Consider the following 18,026-nt stretch of genomic DNA (forward strand, 5'->3'; position numbering starts at 1 on the left):
ACATCATTATAAGCGACTGTATAACTGTTCGCGAAACAAGACCGGAACTGATGTCGATCTTGGAGCGGGTCCGGCTTTTTCAGTATTTTGAACTCTACGGGATCATAGTTTTCGACCATCCTGACGGCGAGATAACCGAGTCAATTCGTTATGATAGGGATGGGGTTGCGCTCCTTGTTAGTCTTGATGATTAATTGTACATGAACCGGGACATAAACGCTTTCGACTATATGATATCCGACTAAGCAGCAGGAATCAGGACCTATGACAATATCGCTCGTAGCTTTATTTACCATACACCCTTGAATCTACTTTCATAATTTAACTTAAGTTGTTCTATTAAAGGTGCCCATATTTAGCTAAACTAACTTATTTACAACCTCTCCTAAAGCTCGCCTAGTCTTCTAAATCCAACTCCAAGTTCTGAAGGTCAATCCCAGCACTACTTTCCGAGTTTTCATCCTCTTCCTTTGCAGGCGCTAGTTCCTGGGAGCTGTCGCTTCTTACACTGCTTGCCACTGACTCCGTTTCATAAAGAGGCCCAATGTCCCTAAAACTATGTTCCGGATTATGGAGGTCGGACTTGTGAGGGACACATTTGAAACACAGCGAAAAGCTATCGTTACACTCAATACAGTCCCAACGCAGACCACTGATAAACTACAGGAATCGCCAATCGTTAGTCCGGTCCAGAAAAGGGCTATGAATGATTGGCTTACAACTAGACAGCTATCGCATATCACACGCTTGTCATCCCCTACCTTGCTCTTGTGAAAGTATTCGTCCCATTCTTCTTGACTGCCGTCTCCTTTGGTCCTGGATAACTCTTTGGGCACGAGCAGATCGGTAATCCACTGACTACGGCCAGCAAAGTTGGCCAGCTTGAGCGGTGACCACTCAGTTCGCTGCTCAGAAGATCGGCTTCGCGCCCAAATGTCGGCGCCTCGTTCCAGGAGCGTCTCCACAGAATTGAAATCACCAGAGCGTGCAGCCCACATCAAACTGGTCCATTGGTCGTGGTCCTTGACGTCGACATCTGTCTTTCCAAGCGTCTCAAGCAGGTAAACAAGGCAGCGTACGTACGGATCTGAGGCTGCGAAGTGAATTGGCTTACGGCCAAACTTGTCGGCGGAATGGATATCTGCTCCAGCACTAACAAGGGCCTTGAGAATATCAGTGAAAGGTGATTTGCAAGCGAAGTGCACAGCTCGGCGACCCTGGTTGTCGGAAACATCCAGGCGAATGTTGCGTCTGATCAGGAATTTCACCAATTTACGGCCTGTGTCATATAGACCATAGTCTGATGCTCTATCCGTTGCTCGAATGATAGGATATCCCAATTTGCCCCCCAATTTGTCGATTGGAACCTTTGCTTCGTCAACAAGATACCGAATCATCTTTTTGAGTTTGGTTTCGTCTTCAATGCCAAGAGCTGTGTACAGGAGGGACTCGCCGTACTCAAGATCAACCAGATCAGGGTCTGCACCCGATCCCAATAAAAGCTTAACGAGATCCACGGATCCAGCGCTGGTAGCCAAATGTAGGATGCTTCCGTAATTTGGACTGAAGATATTGACAGTAGCACCTTGTTCGATGAGGTTTTTGGCGATGCTCTTGTTAGACTTGCTGATAGCCACGGCCAGAGGGGTGTAACCCTTGTTGTCCCGAGCATCCAGATTTGGCTTCGACTCGGTGAAAATTCGAAATACAGCAAGGGTTGTAGTTTCGTTGATGTAATGGAGCCGGGTGCGGTTCTGGTCATTGACTCGTTCGGTGGGTAGATTGTATGGTTCTGAAATCAGTAACTTTAGAATTTTCTCAACGTTGTCCGACTTTACCTCACGTCCCAGCACGATATCAACAAGATCTTCTTTGTCGTTGGTAAGGACGTGAGGGTTAGCACCAGCTTCTAAGAGGGCCTTGACGGATCGGAAAGCAAGGTGATGGCAAGCCACTTGTAAAGGAGTATAACCGACCTCAAACGTATTTGAGGCATCATCTCCCATCGTCGCCTCGAGGTCGGGCTTCGGTTCATTCTTGAGAAGTATTTCCACAGACTCTAGCTCATCATCACGCGCCGCCATGTGTAGCTCTGTACCCCATACACTCATGCCATTCATAGGGGGGTCTCTCTTTAGCAGATCTGGTAGGAGCTTTGGGCTGTTAAATGCCCCATGAAGGGTACCCATTCCTTCAGGCCCTTTCCACGTCAAGTCAACGCCATCAATCTGCAGCAGATACTTCGCTATGTCTTTCTGCTTGTAGTACAGGGACGCAAACATCGGGGGGTCTGTTCCGCCTTCCGAGTAATTGACATCAGCCCCATTCTCAACAAGGAGCTTCACCATGTCCAAGTTTCCTTCGCGAACAGCTCTAGACAGAGGGGACTTGTTGAATGCGTCAAGAGGGTCGACGTAATCAATCTTTGCGCCATGTTTGATCAAAAGCGATACCAAGTCAATATTTTCAGTGCAGATAGCACGGATGAAAAGTGAGTCTTTGTACAGAGGAGCAATATCCATACTTGGCTTGGGATCGTGCTCGAGTAAGAATCGAACGATATCCAGATGTTCCTTTTCCACGGCCGCGTAAAGTGCAGTGCCAGCAGAGCTATTGGCATTTGGGTCTGCTTTGTGATCAAGCAGCACCCTTACACACTCTAGAAGGCCATTAGCCGCAGCAAGCGAAAGTGGTGATTGTTCATCCTCCGCGTCCATCTCAACCTTGGCACCGGCTTCAAGGAGTATACCGACGACTTCATGTGAACCGCTTCTCACGGCAGCTCGTACCAGATCATGAGCCTTCCTACCATCTTTGAGATCCGCGCCGGCATCAACAATAAGTTTGACCACCTCTGGGTTTCCCAGCCTCACAGCAGCGATCAGAAGGTTATCACCGGTATTGTCCTCAATAGTCAAATCAGGTTTTGGCTCTGATCTCAAGATGAGGTCGAGCGTCGAAACTCGATTCCGCCAGGCTGCAATAAGGGTTGGTGGACAGCCCCAGTAAGGTCCTGTGTTGTTGATGTCACTGCCGGATGCCAATACTGTAGCCAGTAAGGTGTCCTGACCAGTTGAAGTGAGTCGATGCATAAGGGTTTCGGGCCAAGAGAAAGTCTTGAGGTCGGGGATCTTGGAAATCAAAGCATCTAGAATTTCTCTGTCGTCCTGAGCGGCTGCCCAGAATAGGGAGGTTTGAAGCTCATCTTCATTTACATCGACCTGATCCAATAGTTTCTTTGCAATACTTTTTTCCCCTGATCGAATAGCTTCCGTGATTGAAAGCCAACAGTTGTCATTGAACCAGGGGTGACTCATTTCAGAGTTCATCTTCTCATCCAACAAGTCTTCTAGGCCCAACATGGCGAACACTGGGAGCGTCGATGTGTAATGTCGATTAATCCTTGTGAAAGGGTTAGAGAGGAGCCAGAAAGGAACCTCCCAGGCAGCTCGGGATAGCTTGCTGTCGAAGAGTTCATGAACAAGCTGTTTGGGACTGAACTGCTCGCTGGCCTTGTAATGATGAGACCAGAACCGAACAGCATACTCAGCAAAGGTGGTTCGTTGGTGAGAAGTGACAACTATATCCAGCGGCGTTTCCAGCGAGGATCCTTCGAAGTTTGCTGAACAAAGTTCGGTCAGCGTCTTTTGGGCATTCTCGAATTGAAAGTACCGTAAACATGCTGCAGCCATTGAGCTGTTAATTCTAGCCGTTGATTCTTCTGCATCTTGGTCAAGTCGGATCACTTGATAGAATGTTGGGTGGCTGAACTTCACATCGCCATTCTCGACAGTAATGATCCCACCAAAGGCCTTGATCAATTCGGCCATCTCGGCTTCCTTATCGAGGTCTTCCAATACAATCTCCTTGTCATCGGTCATATGAACTGCAAGGGCGTCAATGAGAGCCTCCGGCGACAAAGGTTCTGCGGCGTGCTTGATCCAGTCAAAAGCAGTCTCCGCTTTTATCTTGATAATTGGCTCGATAGATGACATAAACACATCAACAATGGCTTTTGCTGATATAGGAAGCAAGCTTTTGACGGTAGCCGCAATGCCTTGCTTTGAGCTACCTCGAAGCGAAGATCCAAGCCAGGCTAAGACCAGGTGTCCAAGGTGCGGTGTGTTATGGCATCCCTGAAGTAGATCTTGGATTTGGGATCGAGACTGTTCGTAAATTGGTCGTATGGCAACCAAGTTGTCCAACTCAGCCTCGAACTCCTTCTTTATTTTGCCGTTCGGCTCGCTAAACAAAGGACATTCCATGAGGTTGATGTGCTTTCCACGAGGGGTTTCGTCGAGATCAAGCCCTTCTCTGGTAGAAGTCGTTATGATCAAGTGATAAGTGACGATGCTTTTACTCTGCTCGTTCAGAATACGGTCTATAAACCATTTTCGTTCCTCGGGCGGACATTGATCAAAGCAACTGATAAATACTGTGAGGTCGCGAGTACCTGGGGCTACCTTTCTGAACTGGGAATATATGTGGTATAGATCTTCGACTGTCCATGAACACGTCTCGCTGAGAAAGAGAAATTCCTCATAGGGAAAGGCTTCGAACTCTCGCCAGAAACGAATTAAAATGACATTGACCAGGTATGTCAACATGGATAAAAGACTGGCGTATCGCGAGTCGTTCTGATCAAATTCGAAGTAGATGATCGACTTTTCTGCGGCTTTCGTTTCTAGTGAGACAACGTGGAAGTCCAGGGCAGCGTGAAAGAAACGGGACACCTCGGAAATATTGACCAGTGGATTTCCGTCGCCATGAAGAAGCAAGTAGTTAAATCCTGATTTTGCCTTCTCGAACGAGATGTAGGGTTCTTGCTCATGTATCCACTTCAGCGCGGGAGGATGCGGTAGAACTGGATCAAAAGGGATGCTCAATTGCCGAGTTGGGGGCGCAAGGGAGAGGAGGCGTTTTTGAAACGGGATTAGACAATAGCCGACTTTGAAAGCTATTGTTTTGTTAGCGTTAAATCATAAAAGCTTTGTCCGTAGTATGAGAAGGCCAAAACTTACGAAAGCCAGTTGCTCCAAAAGCGTAGGCAATATGACTAAAGAAAGAACTAATGGTTTCGTGAACAAAGTCCATGTGCCCAAAGTCATCCCATCGCCATCTTCCAGCCGCTTCAAATGAATGCCCAACAAAGTGTGAGTTTCTTGAGAACGGAGTTATCGCCTTGCTAAAGTCTTCGTTCTCGTAGTCGATTCCATCAGCACCAAGAGACTTATCATCAGCGGACTTCGCTGCAAGACTGGCTTTGGCGTCTTGAATAAAGATATTGAAAGTAGTGGCTCTGTCAAATAGCTTGGTTTCGAGAAATCTTAGATTAGCGCTGTCGATTTGCCTTGCAAGATGCTTGATTTTCAGCATTGTCTTGTTTTTGATCTCCGGACCGGGAAGTTGAATGAGTTTGTGCAACTGATCCTCGAGATCGTCCTGCGATTGGAATCGGTGAGGCGAGCCCATAAAAACCTCATTTAAACTCAGTAGGCATCTTCCATACAGACTACTTCACTTACCAATCCCGTGGTAAGCATAAATATCTTTCCACATCTTCCAGGGTTGTGAGCTGCTATTGTAAGAGCCTATTCAGGTCAGGGAATCAGAGAAATGACTTTCTATATAGATTGGGTTTCTAAATACCTCTTTGACGATGGTACCTCCAAAGTCATGGCAAACCCAGATGATAGGGCGCTCCGTTTCAGTCTAGGTTGTGGTTCTTAGACCTATGGCTCGACCTTTAGGATAATTTCTATCTTACTTCTTCAAGCTTTGTTCGAACCGCCGCGTATTCGTCGATAAGCTTTCCTGCGAGAATTCTAATGCCATCAGGCTTATAGAGGATCGACTCCTCATGATTCTCATAAGAATAATCGATCTCTCTCACAGACATTTGCTTGAATAAAGTGTCTTTCAAAAACCAGCTTCCCTTACTGTCAATCCAGGCAGTTTTATAATCATCGCGTATGCCGTGCACAGTAATGACACTGTTTACAATGTTAGCAGATACAGTCAGAAGTAGTAGTTGTTAGGTCCTTTTCATACTCATAATCATCATAGGAGGAACCAGACCAACCCCACGGAAAGTTTATGTCGAGTCCAAGTTTATGTTCTCTGGGTGATGCCTCGGTGCCTTCGCCGAGAAGCTCGTCTGTTGTGGTTTTGATGCTGACTGCGTCATCTTCTTTTTCTTCTTGCTCGACATTGGCGTTGGGTGCCGTTGCGTTCACATCCGGAACTGGTGATGCTAATTTCTCTGAGCCATCACTCGCTTCTGAGTTTGAGCCTGGCCGCCCATTCGGCAGGTCCTCGGAAGTGTCCATTGTTGAGGACTGACTAGGCAATGGATCGAGCGATTTGCGAAGACATCATTCAAAGGCAAAGGGCCTAACAATACTCTGTAGGGCTGGTGTTGCCTAAACTAAGTTGCCATCCAAAGTGGATATGTAATCTCTTCAGCACCCACACTTGGCATGCTTTGATTGGGGGTAAATAGTGATTATGCGGTGAGATTCGTCTCATCACATCTCGCTTACAGGGATCAGTATCAGGCGAGGTCGAGGGCGCACAGTGAACTAATAGGCTGCCTACTGTCTATCTTTCATCTTTAACTCTTTCAGGGTAACTGGATTGAGATGTATTTCGCTGTTTTTGCTTATAGGACATGCGAAATGGGGAATATGTTTCTAGATTATGTGTGTCTTTGAACGATAGCAGCATACTATTCTAATCATCTCCAGACCTTTTGCCCGTCTGATATGACCCTGCGGAATGTAACATCAGATAGGTCATCGAGGTTGACAGTTCCCAAGTCCTCATCGCCGTAAGTGACATTCTTGTTCGGACGTGTGCCTTTATCCTCGGGGTTTGGTTGGAATATTATAGGGTGGTCTTTCGGGATCTTTTTAAAGAGACCTTGAAATCGTGTTTTCAAATCCGTCTTGCACTCAAGAGCCAGCTTGCATCTGAACCGTTCCTCATCATCTCTTATGATAAGTACCGCCACCTTGAGCGATGTGGGAATTCCAGCTGGTTGCGATTCGTTCTCGGAGAGCACCCATCTTGCAATACGGTTGGGAGGCATGCTTTTAACCATACGCTTTCCACCGCTCAGTGTAATGGCGTCTGATGTTGTTTTTGTGATCGTCTTTTCCCACTTTCCAGTCAAGCTCAGTTGGCCGACTTGCTCCACGCCGACAGTTGTCTCAGCGCCCTTGGTGACCGACTCATCCTGTGTTGTTGGCATTAGACTGTATGTATCGGGAAAGGAAACCTCCTTGACTTCGATCTCCGTGTCACTTGATTCAGCCTCGAAGAGGAGTTCAATAGTTGCCTCAGAAATTCGCCGCCCATTCTTAGGTTGGAAGAACCATTGCATAACCATGAGAGTTGCATAGTAGTCGCTATCAGGAGCAAGGGCTCCATGCACGACCTTTTCGATGCTGCAATTGATCTCCACGGCGCCGGTGCGTTGAAGAGCTTCTTGTCGATGGTAATGGTCTGGGGCAACATTGAAGACATGAAAGTCGCCTTCCCCAGCCTCGTACATGTCAAGACTGAGACCTTCAGTGCCATTCTGATCCTCGAAGAGGTTGTTCTGATAGGATTCGGACATTTTGCCTGGACCGAGGAGTTACAAGCCTGACGAATGTTGTAGTCTTGATTCGAAGGCCACCCTTCCGCTGGAACGAAATGAGCTTTCTTATCTGACCACCCACTCGGTGCTCTATCGGTCATGGGTATTGTCGCACGGTGTGTTTTAGTTTTCAGCTCGCGCGGGGTATCTATCAATTAATAGCTCATGTGGACCAATCCCCCTGGGCACTTTAACCGAGATAAGCAGGCTGGCTCAGAGCCTCAGAGCCTCGTTTCGTTGGATTAACCTATGGCTCGTCTCACCTCACTTTATTCCACTCAACATAGACACAAAATTCGACGCAGTGCATAAAATGGCTTCTGACATGGAAGAAGAATATGCGAATTCTCTCGATGAGTTTGAGTCAGCCTTGATTCAGGACCCCCTCGATGATGAAGATGGTGTCTACAGATACCAGCATCTAGAGGAAGCTTATGATACCCGTTTGGAAAAGGCACGTGGGTGGATCAGAGAAGAACAGGACTTCACGAGCGAGGCCCAAGCTGACGACTTCTTCCATACGTTCAGTGACATTACTGCTAAAAGCTCAACCAAAGCAGCAGGTAATCTTCTTCACGTACTGGTCGAGGTGGTCAAACACAATGGTCTCCAGCCAGAGAAAATCGAACGCCTTGCTCGGAGGCTGGTGGAAGAAGCTCCGGATCTGCTCCAGTACAAGAACAAGGACGGCCAGACTCCTATTTTAATGGCCATTAGAACTCGCCAAGATCAACTCCTCGACTACATGATTTCCGCTTGCGTCAGTCACAAGAAACCAAGAGACAGTGCTCAAAATCTCAATACAGCCTTGTGCAGTAAGCACGATGGAAAGCCGTGTCTTCATGCAGCCTTTGGCGAGAAGTTGAAACCCGAGACTATGAAGATGCTGATCGAAAACGCCAGCGACGAGGCGTTGAGTATGACCGATCACACGGGCAAGACGCCGATGCACCATGCAGTACAGTTCAGGGACTGCACAGATTCGAGATCAGCACTCATCGACTTGATGATCCAAAGAGACTTCATGGCAAGGCTTAACAAGCCGAAATCAGCAAAGACGTTTCTCGACATATCCGATCAAAATGGCTGCTCGGTTTTCCAGGAGCATGCAAACACTAGAAAGACTTACATGGAGCAGTATCGCACCGCCCAGGCCGCGCAACGGAGAAAAAAGGAGTCTAAAGAGGCTCAAAAAGAAGCAGAGAGAGCCCCTTCCAGAGAACCCAGGTTACATGCCAACACGAGAGAGTCAAAGACCATTCCCACAGTCAAAGCGCCCGGAGACCGAGATGCCGAAAGGTACGGTCGTAGTAGTGGCCCAGCCGCTTCTACAGATGACCGTGAGCGAATAAGACAGCAGAAAAAGGAAGAGGAACGTGCCAGATTCGAACAGGCTGGAGCACCTGCCATAAATGATCGTTTAAGAGATCGAGATGCGACCGAGAGAGATGGAAGTCGGTTTCGGTCTCCCAGAACAAATGGGCTTGAGGCAAATGACACTGATGCTCTATACCCGTCCCGGCATACTGAACCAACGTCGAACACTGGCATCAAGAGAAGTAATACAGCTCGCCCGGAAAGAGAGGCTGAGAGTGAGAAGCGAGTGGTGAAACCGAGTTCCTCCTCTAAGAAGAACCCCGATTTTCAGAGTGCTTTGAAGAACCGTGAAAAGAACTCGGATATAGTTTTGCAGAAGCTCAAGCTTTATTATATGAGGACGCGCAACGCAGAGATGGTCATGTTCTTTTTATACGGCAAAAATATGGATGATATCCAGATAGGCTTCGACTATCGTGGTCTACCATGTCCGATACCATGGAAAGAATTCACCAAGAGGTTCGGCGAAAACGCTGTGGATGGCTACAAATTCGATCCCGTCCTCCAGTACGCAACGTTTCCACGCGTTGAAGTTTTGGTAAAGGGCCGTTCAGCAGATCGCCAGGACAAACTATCCCATCAGGCTAAAGCCACTCTGCCAGGAGCCAACAGCCGCAAGGACGTGAAATATTTTCTTGATTGGTTATACAAGAAAGGAGTGCGTCATATCATCAAGCTATCAGTTGAGGATTCTGGAGACTCGGGTCAAAAGGTCCATAGCGATGAAGTGATACAATCAGCCCTGGAGAAGTTCGTTATTGAGCATCTGGACTGGCAGAAGACGGATTTGGATCCAGAGACCATACTTCATATTAGCAGTAAAGTAGCAGTGGAGGAGAGATCACCTTCAGATGACTCAGAGAGTGTCAACTCGCCTGCAGAGCGACAGTTGAGGAAGCTTACTCTGATCTGGAGTGGCAGCAATGCTGTTCTTAGAGCCTGGAGCGAACAGGATGCTTTACCCTTGCTGCCTCACCTTCAAGAAGTGGAAATAATCCCACCAGCACCTCATATGGTATTTTATGTAACTGAATGCACATTTTGTTCAGAGACTGACAGTCGAGAAGACCTATGATAGCCCGCATTGGATCAATCAACGAATTATGGAGTTTGAACGCAGACTCAATAAGAATCGAGAATCGCCCCATGAAGCGCAACTCCGGATTAGCGATAGTCTATCGTTCAGCGGCAACAAGTCCGGTCACATCCGGGTCAAATTAGTTGATCCAGCAACGGGAAGCACACTCGGAGTGGCATCTAATATCGTGTCCCCGACGACCATTTCGACTCCGGACCAGGGTGTAAATGAAGACCGATGGTTGAGATCGATTGAAAATTTCGCGAGCGCCATGGCTCCGTACTGGGAGGATACAGTCACAAACTTTCTTGAAACAAGGCAAAACTCGGGCACGACGGAGCGAGTTGAGAGTGATGTTATCATCGCATTGATTGACGATGGTGTCGATAAGTTTGAGATTGGCTGGCCAGACCAAGTTCTTGAAGGAAAGAGTTTTGACTTTCACGATGAGAGAGTTAACCCGCCGTACTTGTCGGCTCAGGGCCATGGTACAACCATGGCTAGCATGATTCTACGTGTCTGCCCAATGGCCAAAGTCTATCCGATACGTCTGAAGACCTATAACAGTGCAGATGGCAAAAGCACCATCGATCCAAGGTATGCAGCACGTGTAAGTTATACCAACACTCGCCGTTGCATAACTCCGGAAGCTCATGACTAGTAGGCAATCCAAGCAGCGTTGGATAAGAACGCTACCATCATCTCCATGTCATGGACCTTGCCGATTGAAAGCGGTAAAGACCACATGAAGGAAGAATGTGAGTTGTCTCTGCTAGCTAATGAGGATCTTACTAATCCGTTCCCATAGTACATGCCGTTTTGAAGCGGGCTGTAGAAAACAAGGTGTTGATGTTTTGCTCTGCACCTGACAAGGGCAAGTTCACTGAGCTTGACTATCCAAGTGGTCCATGGCCCAATAGCTTCTTCCGCATTGGCGCAGCCTATTCAAACGGCACTGTGTTCCAATGGACACCTGAAGTCGGCATTACTTACATCTTGCCAGGCGTCGACGTAGTCCAAGATCAGATCAAAGGCGGGTCGTCTAAATCCGGCGAGGGCTCCAAGTCTGGCAAGAACTTGACTGGTTCTAGTGTTGCTACGGCCCTGGGAGCCGGTCTTGCTGCCATGATAATATACTGCGTCAAGGCCAGTATTCTGTCCGTCAAGACGGCGAATCAGAACAAAGCTGCAATCCATCCTATTCCCGATGACCGTGCAATCCAGGTTGCCAAACCAGATGCGATGAAGAGGGCTTTTGCAAGCCTGGGCTCTACTACTTCAAATAAGTTCATCCAGGTCTGGGAAGAGCTAGATAAGGCCAGGGTGATTTTAGAGAGGTGGGAGAGGGAAAAGTCAATTCCGGAGGCGAACCTGAAATGCACCCAGGAGTTTATGCAGTTCGGCATTAAGCTGGCGAGCTCGGTTAAACAGTAGAAGATATAGAGCATATTCAGCAGGCTCTCTTATTGGATATAATTTTTCAGGGGGGTAAATAGATTAATATAGAGCTCCCTGGAGGTTTTGTGTAAGATGAAATTATGATAATAAATCCTCATATCATTTCGGCAATCAACTGAATTCTTTATATGAAGGTACAATTATTACCACCTCTCTTGTCTAATGATGATATCTGTTCATGAAACTACCTGAGGGAAATCTCAGATGCTTTCACTTATCAGAAAATGCTTTCGACAACTTCAAAGACGCAAGTTCAACCACAGATCGAGCTGTCGGAGAAACTCGGACAGGTGCCAACATAGCGAAATCATGAACTTGTCCATCCGCTTTGATAACCGCCGCATCAACGCCAAGCTGTTGCAGACGATGACCAAAAGCTTCACCTTCCCCAATCAAAGGGTCCGCGCCGGAAAGGAAAACAGTCGTCGGCGGAAACTTGGCCAGAACTTCGTCCGGAGCATACTGAAGGGGTGAGGTCAATGGGAGCTTTCTGTCTTCTTCGTTTGGGAGAAAGGCGGGGATCATCCAGTCCATAGTCTTTTCGGAGAGGTAAGGTCCATCTTTGAATGTCTTGTAAGTTTCTGATTTACTGTGAGTGTCTGTGACAGGATAGAGGAGGACAATTTGGCCAATCTTGGAGGGGAGCTTGCGATTCTGGGCGAGTTGGGTCATTGCGATGGCCATATGTCCTGGCAACAGGTTAGTCAGCCCAAAAGGAAGAAGAGATGGGAGTACTTACCTCCGACACTGTCACCAGCGAGGCCAAAACTGTCAACTTTGAGACTATACTTATCACCGTTGTTCACGAAATGATCAAGGACTCCGTAAACCTGCTCAAACTGAACAGGATACTGGGCCTCAGGTGCCGGAGTGTAGTAAGGAAAGACGACAGCAGCCCCGGTTTGGCGTGCAAAGTCCTCCATCAAAGCCCCATGCGCAGTTGGACTGCACTTGTCAGCATGTTATCATGGCCCGTTGGTGGTTGACTAACCTTCCAAGAATCCATCCGCCACCGTGCGTGTAAAAGATCATGTTCAGCGTGCCCTGAGCACTGGCAGGACGAAATATGACCGTTGTGACATCTTCACCGTTGACTGGAACTTTAATCTCTTCGGTCTTGATGTCGGACGCGGTCTTGTAGCTCTGAATGCTTTCCAAAATGTCACGAGCTTCCTGATAGGTCTTAGTGTACAGTGGTGGACCTTCAGCGGCCGCATCCGCAAACTTGCGGTTGATTGGGTCAAGATAAGTGTCCATGTCGGAGTCTGGGTCGCAACAACAAATCGAGCGGGATGCTTTAGGATCAATTGGAGATAATTTCAGCAAGGTACTTTCGGGGTTTTCATGTTCCTTTATATCTTCAATGGTTGACGACATCAGCGGCGCAGTCGACACCCCCGCACCAGATGCGATGCCATCATCAAATCACCAACCATTGCTAACGATGCGTAAGCAAGTGCTTATCTTTGGACTGCTTTCTAAGCACCAGCGCTCCTCTCATAGGTTCAGAAGTGCAGAAATAAACGCTGATAAAGCATAAAACTCCAACTAAAAGCTCTGAGAACCCGGATAAAGAGAGGCTGTTGCAGAAAGGGCTATACGAGAATTGCGTGCACTTGGAAAAGAGAGATGCAGAAAAGGTTACATGAGATAACAGACTATGATAGTCGCAGTAAATTAAGGGTCCAGGGGTATCGCGTGTGTGATAATCGTCAGGTCCGCTCGAAAGGCTGATGCTGATCCTCTTTATTATAAGCCGGTATCTGACGGTCTGATCTAAAGGGAGCCTTCAAGACTCAAGTGTCGCATCTCCATAGTCGCTGTAAGGTGAATTCTCGTGATCTTTTTTAAATGCTTGGCCGGAACGAACAGCACTGAAAATCGAGTCGTCAGGAAATGGAGCTGAGAGGGAATTCTCACGTGTTCCTTACACTGGTCCACCAACCCGAGCTGGCATCAAAACTGCTTCCAGTTCCGGTAATGGTATCGACACTTGATTAGACGCTACTATCATAGAACTTGTGGGTTTTCTCTTCATTCGTCATTGGTCAAAATGTAAATAATGTTTTGCTATCACTTCATGGCAAGCCGAATACCCGGCAAAGATTACTCCAGGCTCAAATCATTTGAGACGGACAAAACCTTCAGTCGAGCTCTCAATTTACAAACGGCAATCTTGATTCTGGGACAGGTTTTATGGGAGGGTAGTATTGTTCGGTTCCAACATATATTCTTAGTTAAATGCATACTTACTACCGAATAAGCTTTTGCAAAACTGCTTTTCTCCATCTTCCCAAGATACTGATGAAGTTTACACAAACATAAACTAATTCGAAATACTTGCTTTTAAATATTAGCTGAACTGGAGAAATATTACTACTCAATCCCGACCATATTGCCTCGCAGACAAGAAAACAAAAAGTTTAAATTCTGACATTCTCTAGGGTAATGACATCATGCAGAGTTCAATGATAGCCCCACTGAAATGATTCTGGTATGGCTCGGTTCAATGCCTGCAAGGATACCCCTGACAGCCTCGGTTCCCCATCCTCGGATTCGGCTTTTGAGCTGAGAGGAATGCGATCCACGAGTATGAAAATAGCCTCGATAAAGAGCCAAGAGAGAATCCTGATGCGACGGCACAGACTTTTCTGGGGGTCCAATATACCAATTTAGATATTTCTAAGGCTACATTACCATTCAAACATCGGTCAAGACGACAATGGCATGTTCCGAAGTGGACCATCTCGTATGTCCGCCCTAAAATAAACACCACTAGACACCTCTTGGCCGTTTCACCTATTAATAGCCCCCACGAGATTAGTCATTAGTGTTCTCCAGCTGGAAAGAAAAGAGGGAGAAAAGCCAGCATGCAGAAAAAGAAAGATCCACCTGCAGCCCAATTTGATCTCTCACATCCCGCCATGGCCGAATCGAGATAGCAATGAAGCTGTCAAGAGTAACTCCTTTCACGCTCTTGGCAGCAAGCTGTCAGGCTGCATATGTGCAGTTTCAAGACTGCGCTGATGCGGTTACTAATAAGTCGCTCATTCCTGAGAGTTTTCGCGCTGGGGTTGAACAAGGGAGGGGTGGGTTTGAGTGGCGGTTTGATGTTATCGCTGGGCAGGCGGATCGGAATGCTTGCGAGATCGATGTCGGCGATGTCATACCAAGATTTACGGTCATTGACTATGGGAGCGACATCAAGGAACTTTCAGGAGAGATCGTCAACATGTCCTGTTACACTTCCGAATGGCTCGGCCCGAGAGCTCATTTCACCATCGCATCTTCATTCAAGCGATCGGCTTTTCTCGATACTTTCCGAACAACCCTGGAGATTACAACAAAAGACAACGAATCACTCTCTTGTATCCGGGCGATTCTAACTCCCGCTGCTCAGGAGCCCATCCGCCTTCTCAGTCTGTGGCTGCCCATCGCCACTTTCGTTTTGACCTGTATCGCAGCATGTTGGCCGGCCCAGCAAACCACCAAATCATTAACCACGAAGAACGGCCGTATCGTACGCGCCATCGATCTTCTAGCTTATATCCAGTTCATGTTCTTTTCAGGCGCCTTGAGCCTTCGATATCCCGGCTTCTTCCAACCTCTTGTCGGACTCTGTAGCTGGTCTACTCTGATGCTACCGGCTGGGCTGGTAGAAACCAACTCCCCTTACCCACGAGCCGGTGTGAAAGACGGCATTTACGAACACAATGGCACAATCACTGGGGCTCCGGGATTGGAGCTCTTAACGCAGATGACGGGCTCACCGGTGAAGCCTCAAAGCTGGATGAATACCTTCGTCCTATCGCTCATTGTTTTCTTCTTTCTTTACTTATCATCATACATCAGCTTCAGGCTGAGCATCCGCAAACCAAAGCCGAAACTCACTATCTCGACGCTTGGAGCGCAACTCAAAGACCGATACTGGACTGTTGTCAGGCTTTTTCTCAGCTGTTTCATGTTGCCGATCAGTGCATGGGCAACCTACCAATTTCTCGACGATCAGATTTTTGGATATCGTAACTCAGCCATGGCAATCATCATCTTAATTGTGCTGTTGGCAGGTTTCTGGTGGAGTTGGACACGGGACTCCGAAATGGGCTCACTTGTTATTCAAAGTCCTGGCCGGCTGAATAAAAACCCAGAATCTGGAAGACAATACTATGCTTTGGTTTTGTTCTCTTTGATGTTCCTCCGAGGGAGCGTCATTGGAGGCTTGCAAACTTACACCTCTGTTCAGCTTGGTATCCTACTAGGATGTGAGCTTGTTCAGCTGCTAGCAATGACTTTATGGACCAGATTTGCATGCTTTATTTCACTTACTGGTATTATTTCAGTTTCGAGACTGGCCTTGTTCGCACTTCACATCGGCTTTGTTCCTGGGCTCGCTAGTCATTCTGGCAGGATGCTTGTCGCTTATATCATTCTTTGCTGGCATGTTATCGTACTCACATTCGTCTTTCTTCTACCCGCCCTTCTCGACATGGCGCATCTTATGATGTACGGCAGGGCCGTAACATTGTCTGACGCCGAAAGAGGAACACCTGTCGGAGAGGTTCCTAGGCCCATTCAGCGCGCTCAAACAGACATCGAAGAGCTTCAAAAGTCGGAACCGATCAAGAATGGCGATGCAAACAGATTCACTCGACCTTCTCCATCAGACTTCAATCAGCTTCTGTTAGAAATGATTCTAAAGCGGGAAGCAAATAATCCTTCAATCGGTCCAATATCTCAGAAAGCACTGTCAGAGTTTCTGAAAGAGGTAGGAGGGAAAGAAAAGAAAGCCGACATCGAAAAGACTCCAGAAGTCTTTAGCGATTCTTCCAGTACGCTCGTCGATTCGAGGTGCTCCAAGGAAGAAATCAAACCGATGCCAGACACTTCAGTAGACGACCTAGTCGCTCATCTATTCTCGGAAGAAAATTCAGCTATCTGCAGCACCCCTCTGCATAATACCCTCAATCGTCCCATCAACGAATACTTCATCTCATCTTCTCACAACACGTACCTCCGGGGCCGCCAAGTCGCCGCCCGCTCCAAGCTCAAAGGCTATATCGCAACCCTTTCACAAGGCTGTCGATCTGTGGAGGTCGACTGCTGGGATGGACGGGACGGGCAGCCGATCGTCAAGCACGGGTACAGTTTGACTACGTCTATCAGCTTCCGATCTGTCATTGAGACTATCAACAATTATGCTTTCTTTGCTTCTGACTTGCCTTTGTGGCTATCACTGGAAGTGCACTGCAGTCCGTCTCAGAGGGATATCATGGCTCGCACAATGCTTGAGGTATTCAGATCGAGTTTGGTGGTCGAGCCACTTAATGGATCTTCACAGAAACTCCCTTCGCCTAACCAGCTACGCGGAAAGATCCTGCTGAAAGTCAAGGTGGCTCAAAATCCAGAGCCACTTCAGGAAACGCTGGCCCCTGAATACCTCAACTTGGATGGGCCTCAAGAAGATCTTGAGAGGGGGGACTGTCAAGATCTGCCAGGCGATTTACTACAGAGTCTTGCCGTATATGGAGCGAGCAGACGACTACCTAAAGATGCAGAGTTTGACACACATCGGAATTTCATCTACTCTGTCTCAGAGCGAAATTTCAAGAAACATACAAAAGACCATCGTTCGCTCGAATTAGCAGGAACACAACATCTTGTTCGCGTGTATCCGGATCCAAACCGGGTTGATTCATCCAACTTCGATCCCCTCCAATGTTGGAGGCATGGCGTTCAGATGGCTGCTCTGAACTGTCAGACCGAGGACTTCTGCATGAGTCTAAATCAAGCGATGTTCCATGGAAGTTTGGGATATGTGGTCAAAGCCTCGCCACAACCAACTCAGATACGACTCCAAGTTGACGTTCTTATGGCGCGGGGCCTGAAGGTATCGACAGGGAATGAACCGGTCTATGTGAAGATGAAGCTATTGGCACCTGATACATCGAATCAGAAGAGACGGACTACAACTATGCTTGTTCAAGGCCCAGATGTAGCTTTTGATGAGAACCTGGAGATGTCAATGGAAACGAATTACCCTCATCTCACATTCCTGCAGTGGTCAGTCAAGACCATGTCGAACGGCCGTACTATGCCTATCAGCTCGGGCATTGCCAAGATCGACAATTTGAAGGAGGGATATAGGGTTCTCCCACTGGGTGAGCCGCTGAACAATGAGGGGCGTTTGTTATGTAAAATTAGTACATAGTCGATGTAAGCGATCGAGATGATATTCCATGATTTCAAATTAGAAAGATGATAGCGCACAGCTTCTATTCATTTAGATACGACCGGTTGTATTTGCACCCCCGCGATTGCATAATTAAAAACATATCGATACTCATCCCCGAAATCATGACATGATGGCGATTTGAATAGCCACAGTTGGAGAAGACGGCCGAGATTGGGGTAAAAACCAGTTCACTAAGGTCTATGATTGTGGGGTCTGGGTCTGAACGGAATCATGATAAG

General features: G+C 47.5%; 5 protein-coding genes across 5 annotated transcripts; 2 read left to right on the forward strand and 3 right to left on the reverse strand.

Annotated features, from left to right (window-relative positions):
• Window positions 1-396: 396 nt before the first annotated feature.
• Window positions 397-6,371, reverse strand: FOBCDRAFT_193696 (putative ankyrin repeat protein; the record flags this gene model as incomplete). The annotated part of the gene is made up of 8 exons (XM_059608752.1): window positions 6,052-6,371; window positions 5,768-5,993; window positions 5,650-5,712; window positions 5,526-5,591; window positions 5,022-5,478; window positions 4,474-4,957; window positions 720-4,425; window positions 397-660 (listed from the first exon to the last, which is right to left on the reverse strand). The coding sequence occupies exons 1-8, from the start codon at window positions 6,327-6,329 to the stop codon at window positions 397-399; spliced, it is 5,544 nt and encodes a 1,847-aa protein (XP_059466430.1). The 5' UTR covers window positions 6,330-6,371.
• A 365-nt stretch (window positions 6,372-6,736) lies between these two features.
• Window positions 6,737-7,555, reverse strand: FOBCDRAFT_150674 (uncharacterized protein; the record flags this gene model as incomplete). The annotated part of the gene is made up of 1 exon (XM_031193951.3): window positions 6,737-7,555. One exon carries the CDS (start codon window positions 7,553-7,555, stop codon window positions 6,737-6,739), a length of 819 nt encoding a protein of 272 aa, XP_031030572.3.
• A 400-nt stretch (window positions 7,556-7,955) lies between these two features.
• On the forward strand, window positions 7,956-11,531 carry FOBCDRAFT_193699 (uncharacterized protein; the record flags this gene model as incomplete). The annotated part of the gene is made up of 5 exons (XM_059608753.1): window positions 7,956-9,234; window positions 9,466-9,947; window positions 10,069-10,707; window positions 10,762-10,855; window positions 10,906-11,531. 5 exons carry the CDS (start codon window positions 7,956-7,958, stop codon window positions 11,529-11,531), a joined length of 3,120 nt encoding a protein of 1,039 aa, XP_059466431.1.
• An 80-nt stretch (window positions 11,532-11,611) lies between these two features.
• Window positions 11,612-12,857, reverse strand: FOBCDRAFT_193703 (Alpha/Beta hydrolase protein). Its single transcript, XM_031193953.3, has 3 exons — window positions 12,547-12,857; window positions 12,295-12,500; window positions 11,612-12,244 (listed from the first exon to the last, which is right to left on the reverse strand). Exons 1-3 carry the CDS (start codon window positions 12,810-12,812, stop codon window positions 11,766-11,768), a joined length of 951 nt encoding a protein of 316 aa, XP_031030574.2. The 5' UTR covers window positions 12,813-12,857; the 3' UTR covers window positions 11,612-11,765.
• Window positions 12,858-15,723: 2,866 nt separating this feature from the next.
• Window positions 15,724-17,873, forward strand: FOBCDRAFT_234613 (PLC-like phosphodiesterase). The gene has a single exon (XM_031193954.3). It carries the CDS (start codon window positions 15,745-15,747, stop codon window positions 17,761-17,763), a length of 2,019 nt encoding a protein of 672 aa, XP_031030575.3. The 5' UTR covers window positions 15,724-15,744; the 3' UTR covers window positions 17,764-17,873.
• The last annotated feature ends 153 nt before the right edge of the window (window positions 17,874-18,026 follow it).

The sequence above is a fragment of the Fusarium oxysporum genome, chromosome XII (assembly GCF_013085055.1).
Source record: "Fusarium oxysporum Fo47 chromosome XII, complete sequence".
Taxonomy (NCBI): Eukaryota; Fungi; Ascomycota; class Sordariomycetes; order Hypocreales; family Nectriaceae; genus Fusarium; species Fusarium oxysporum.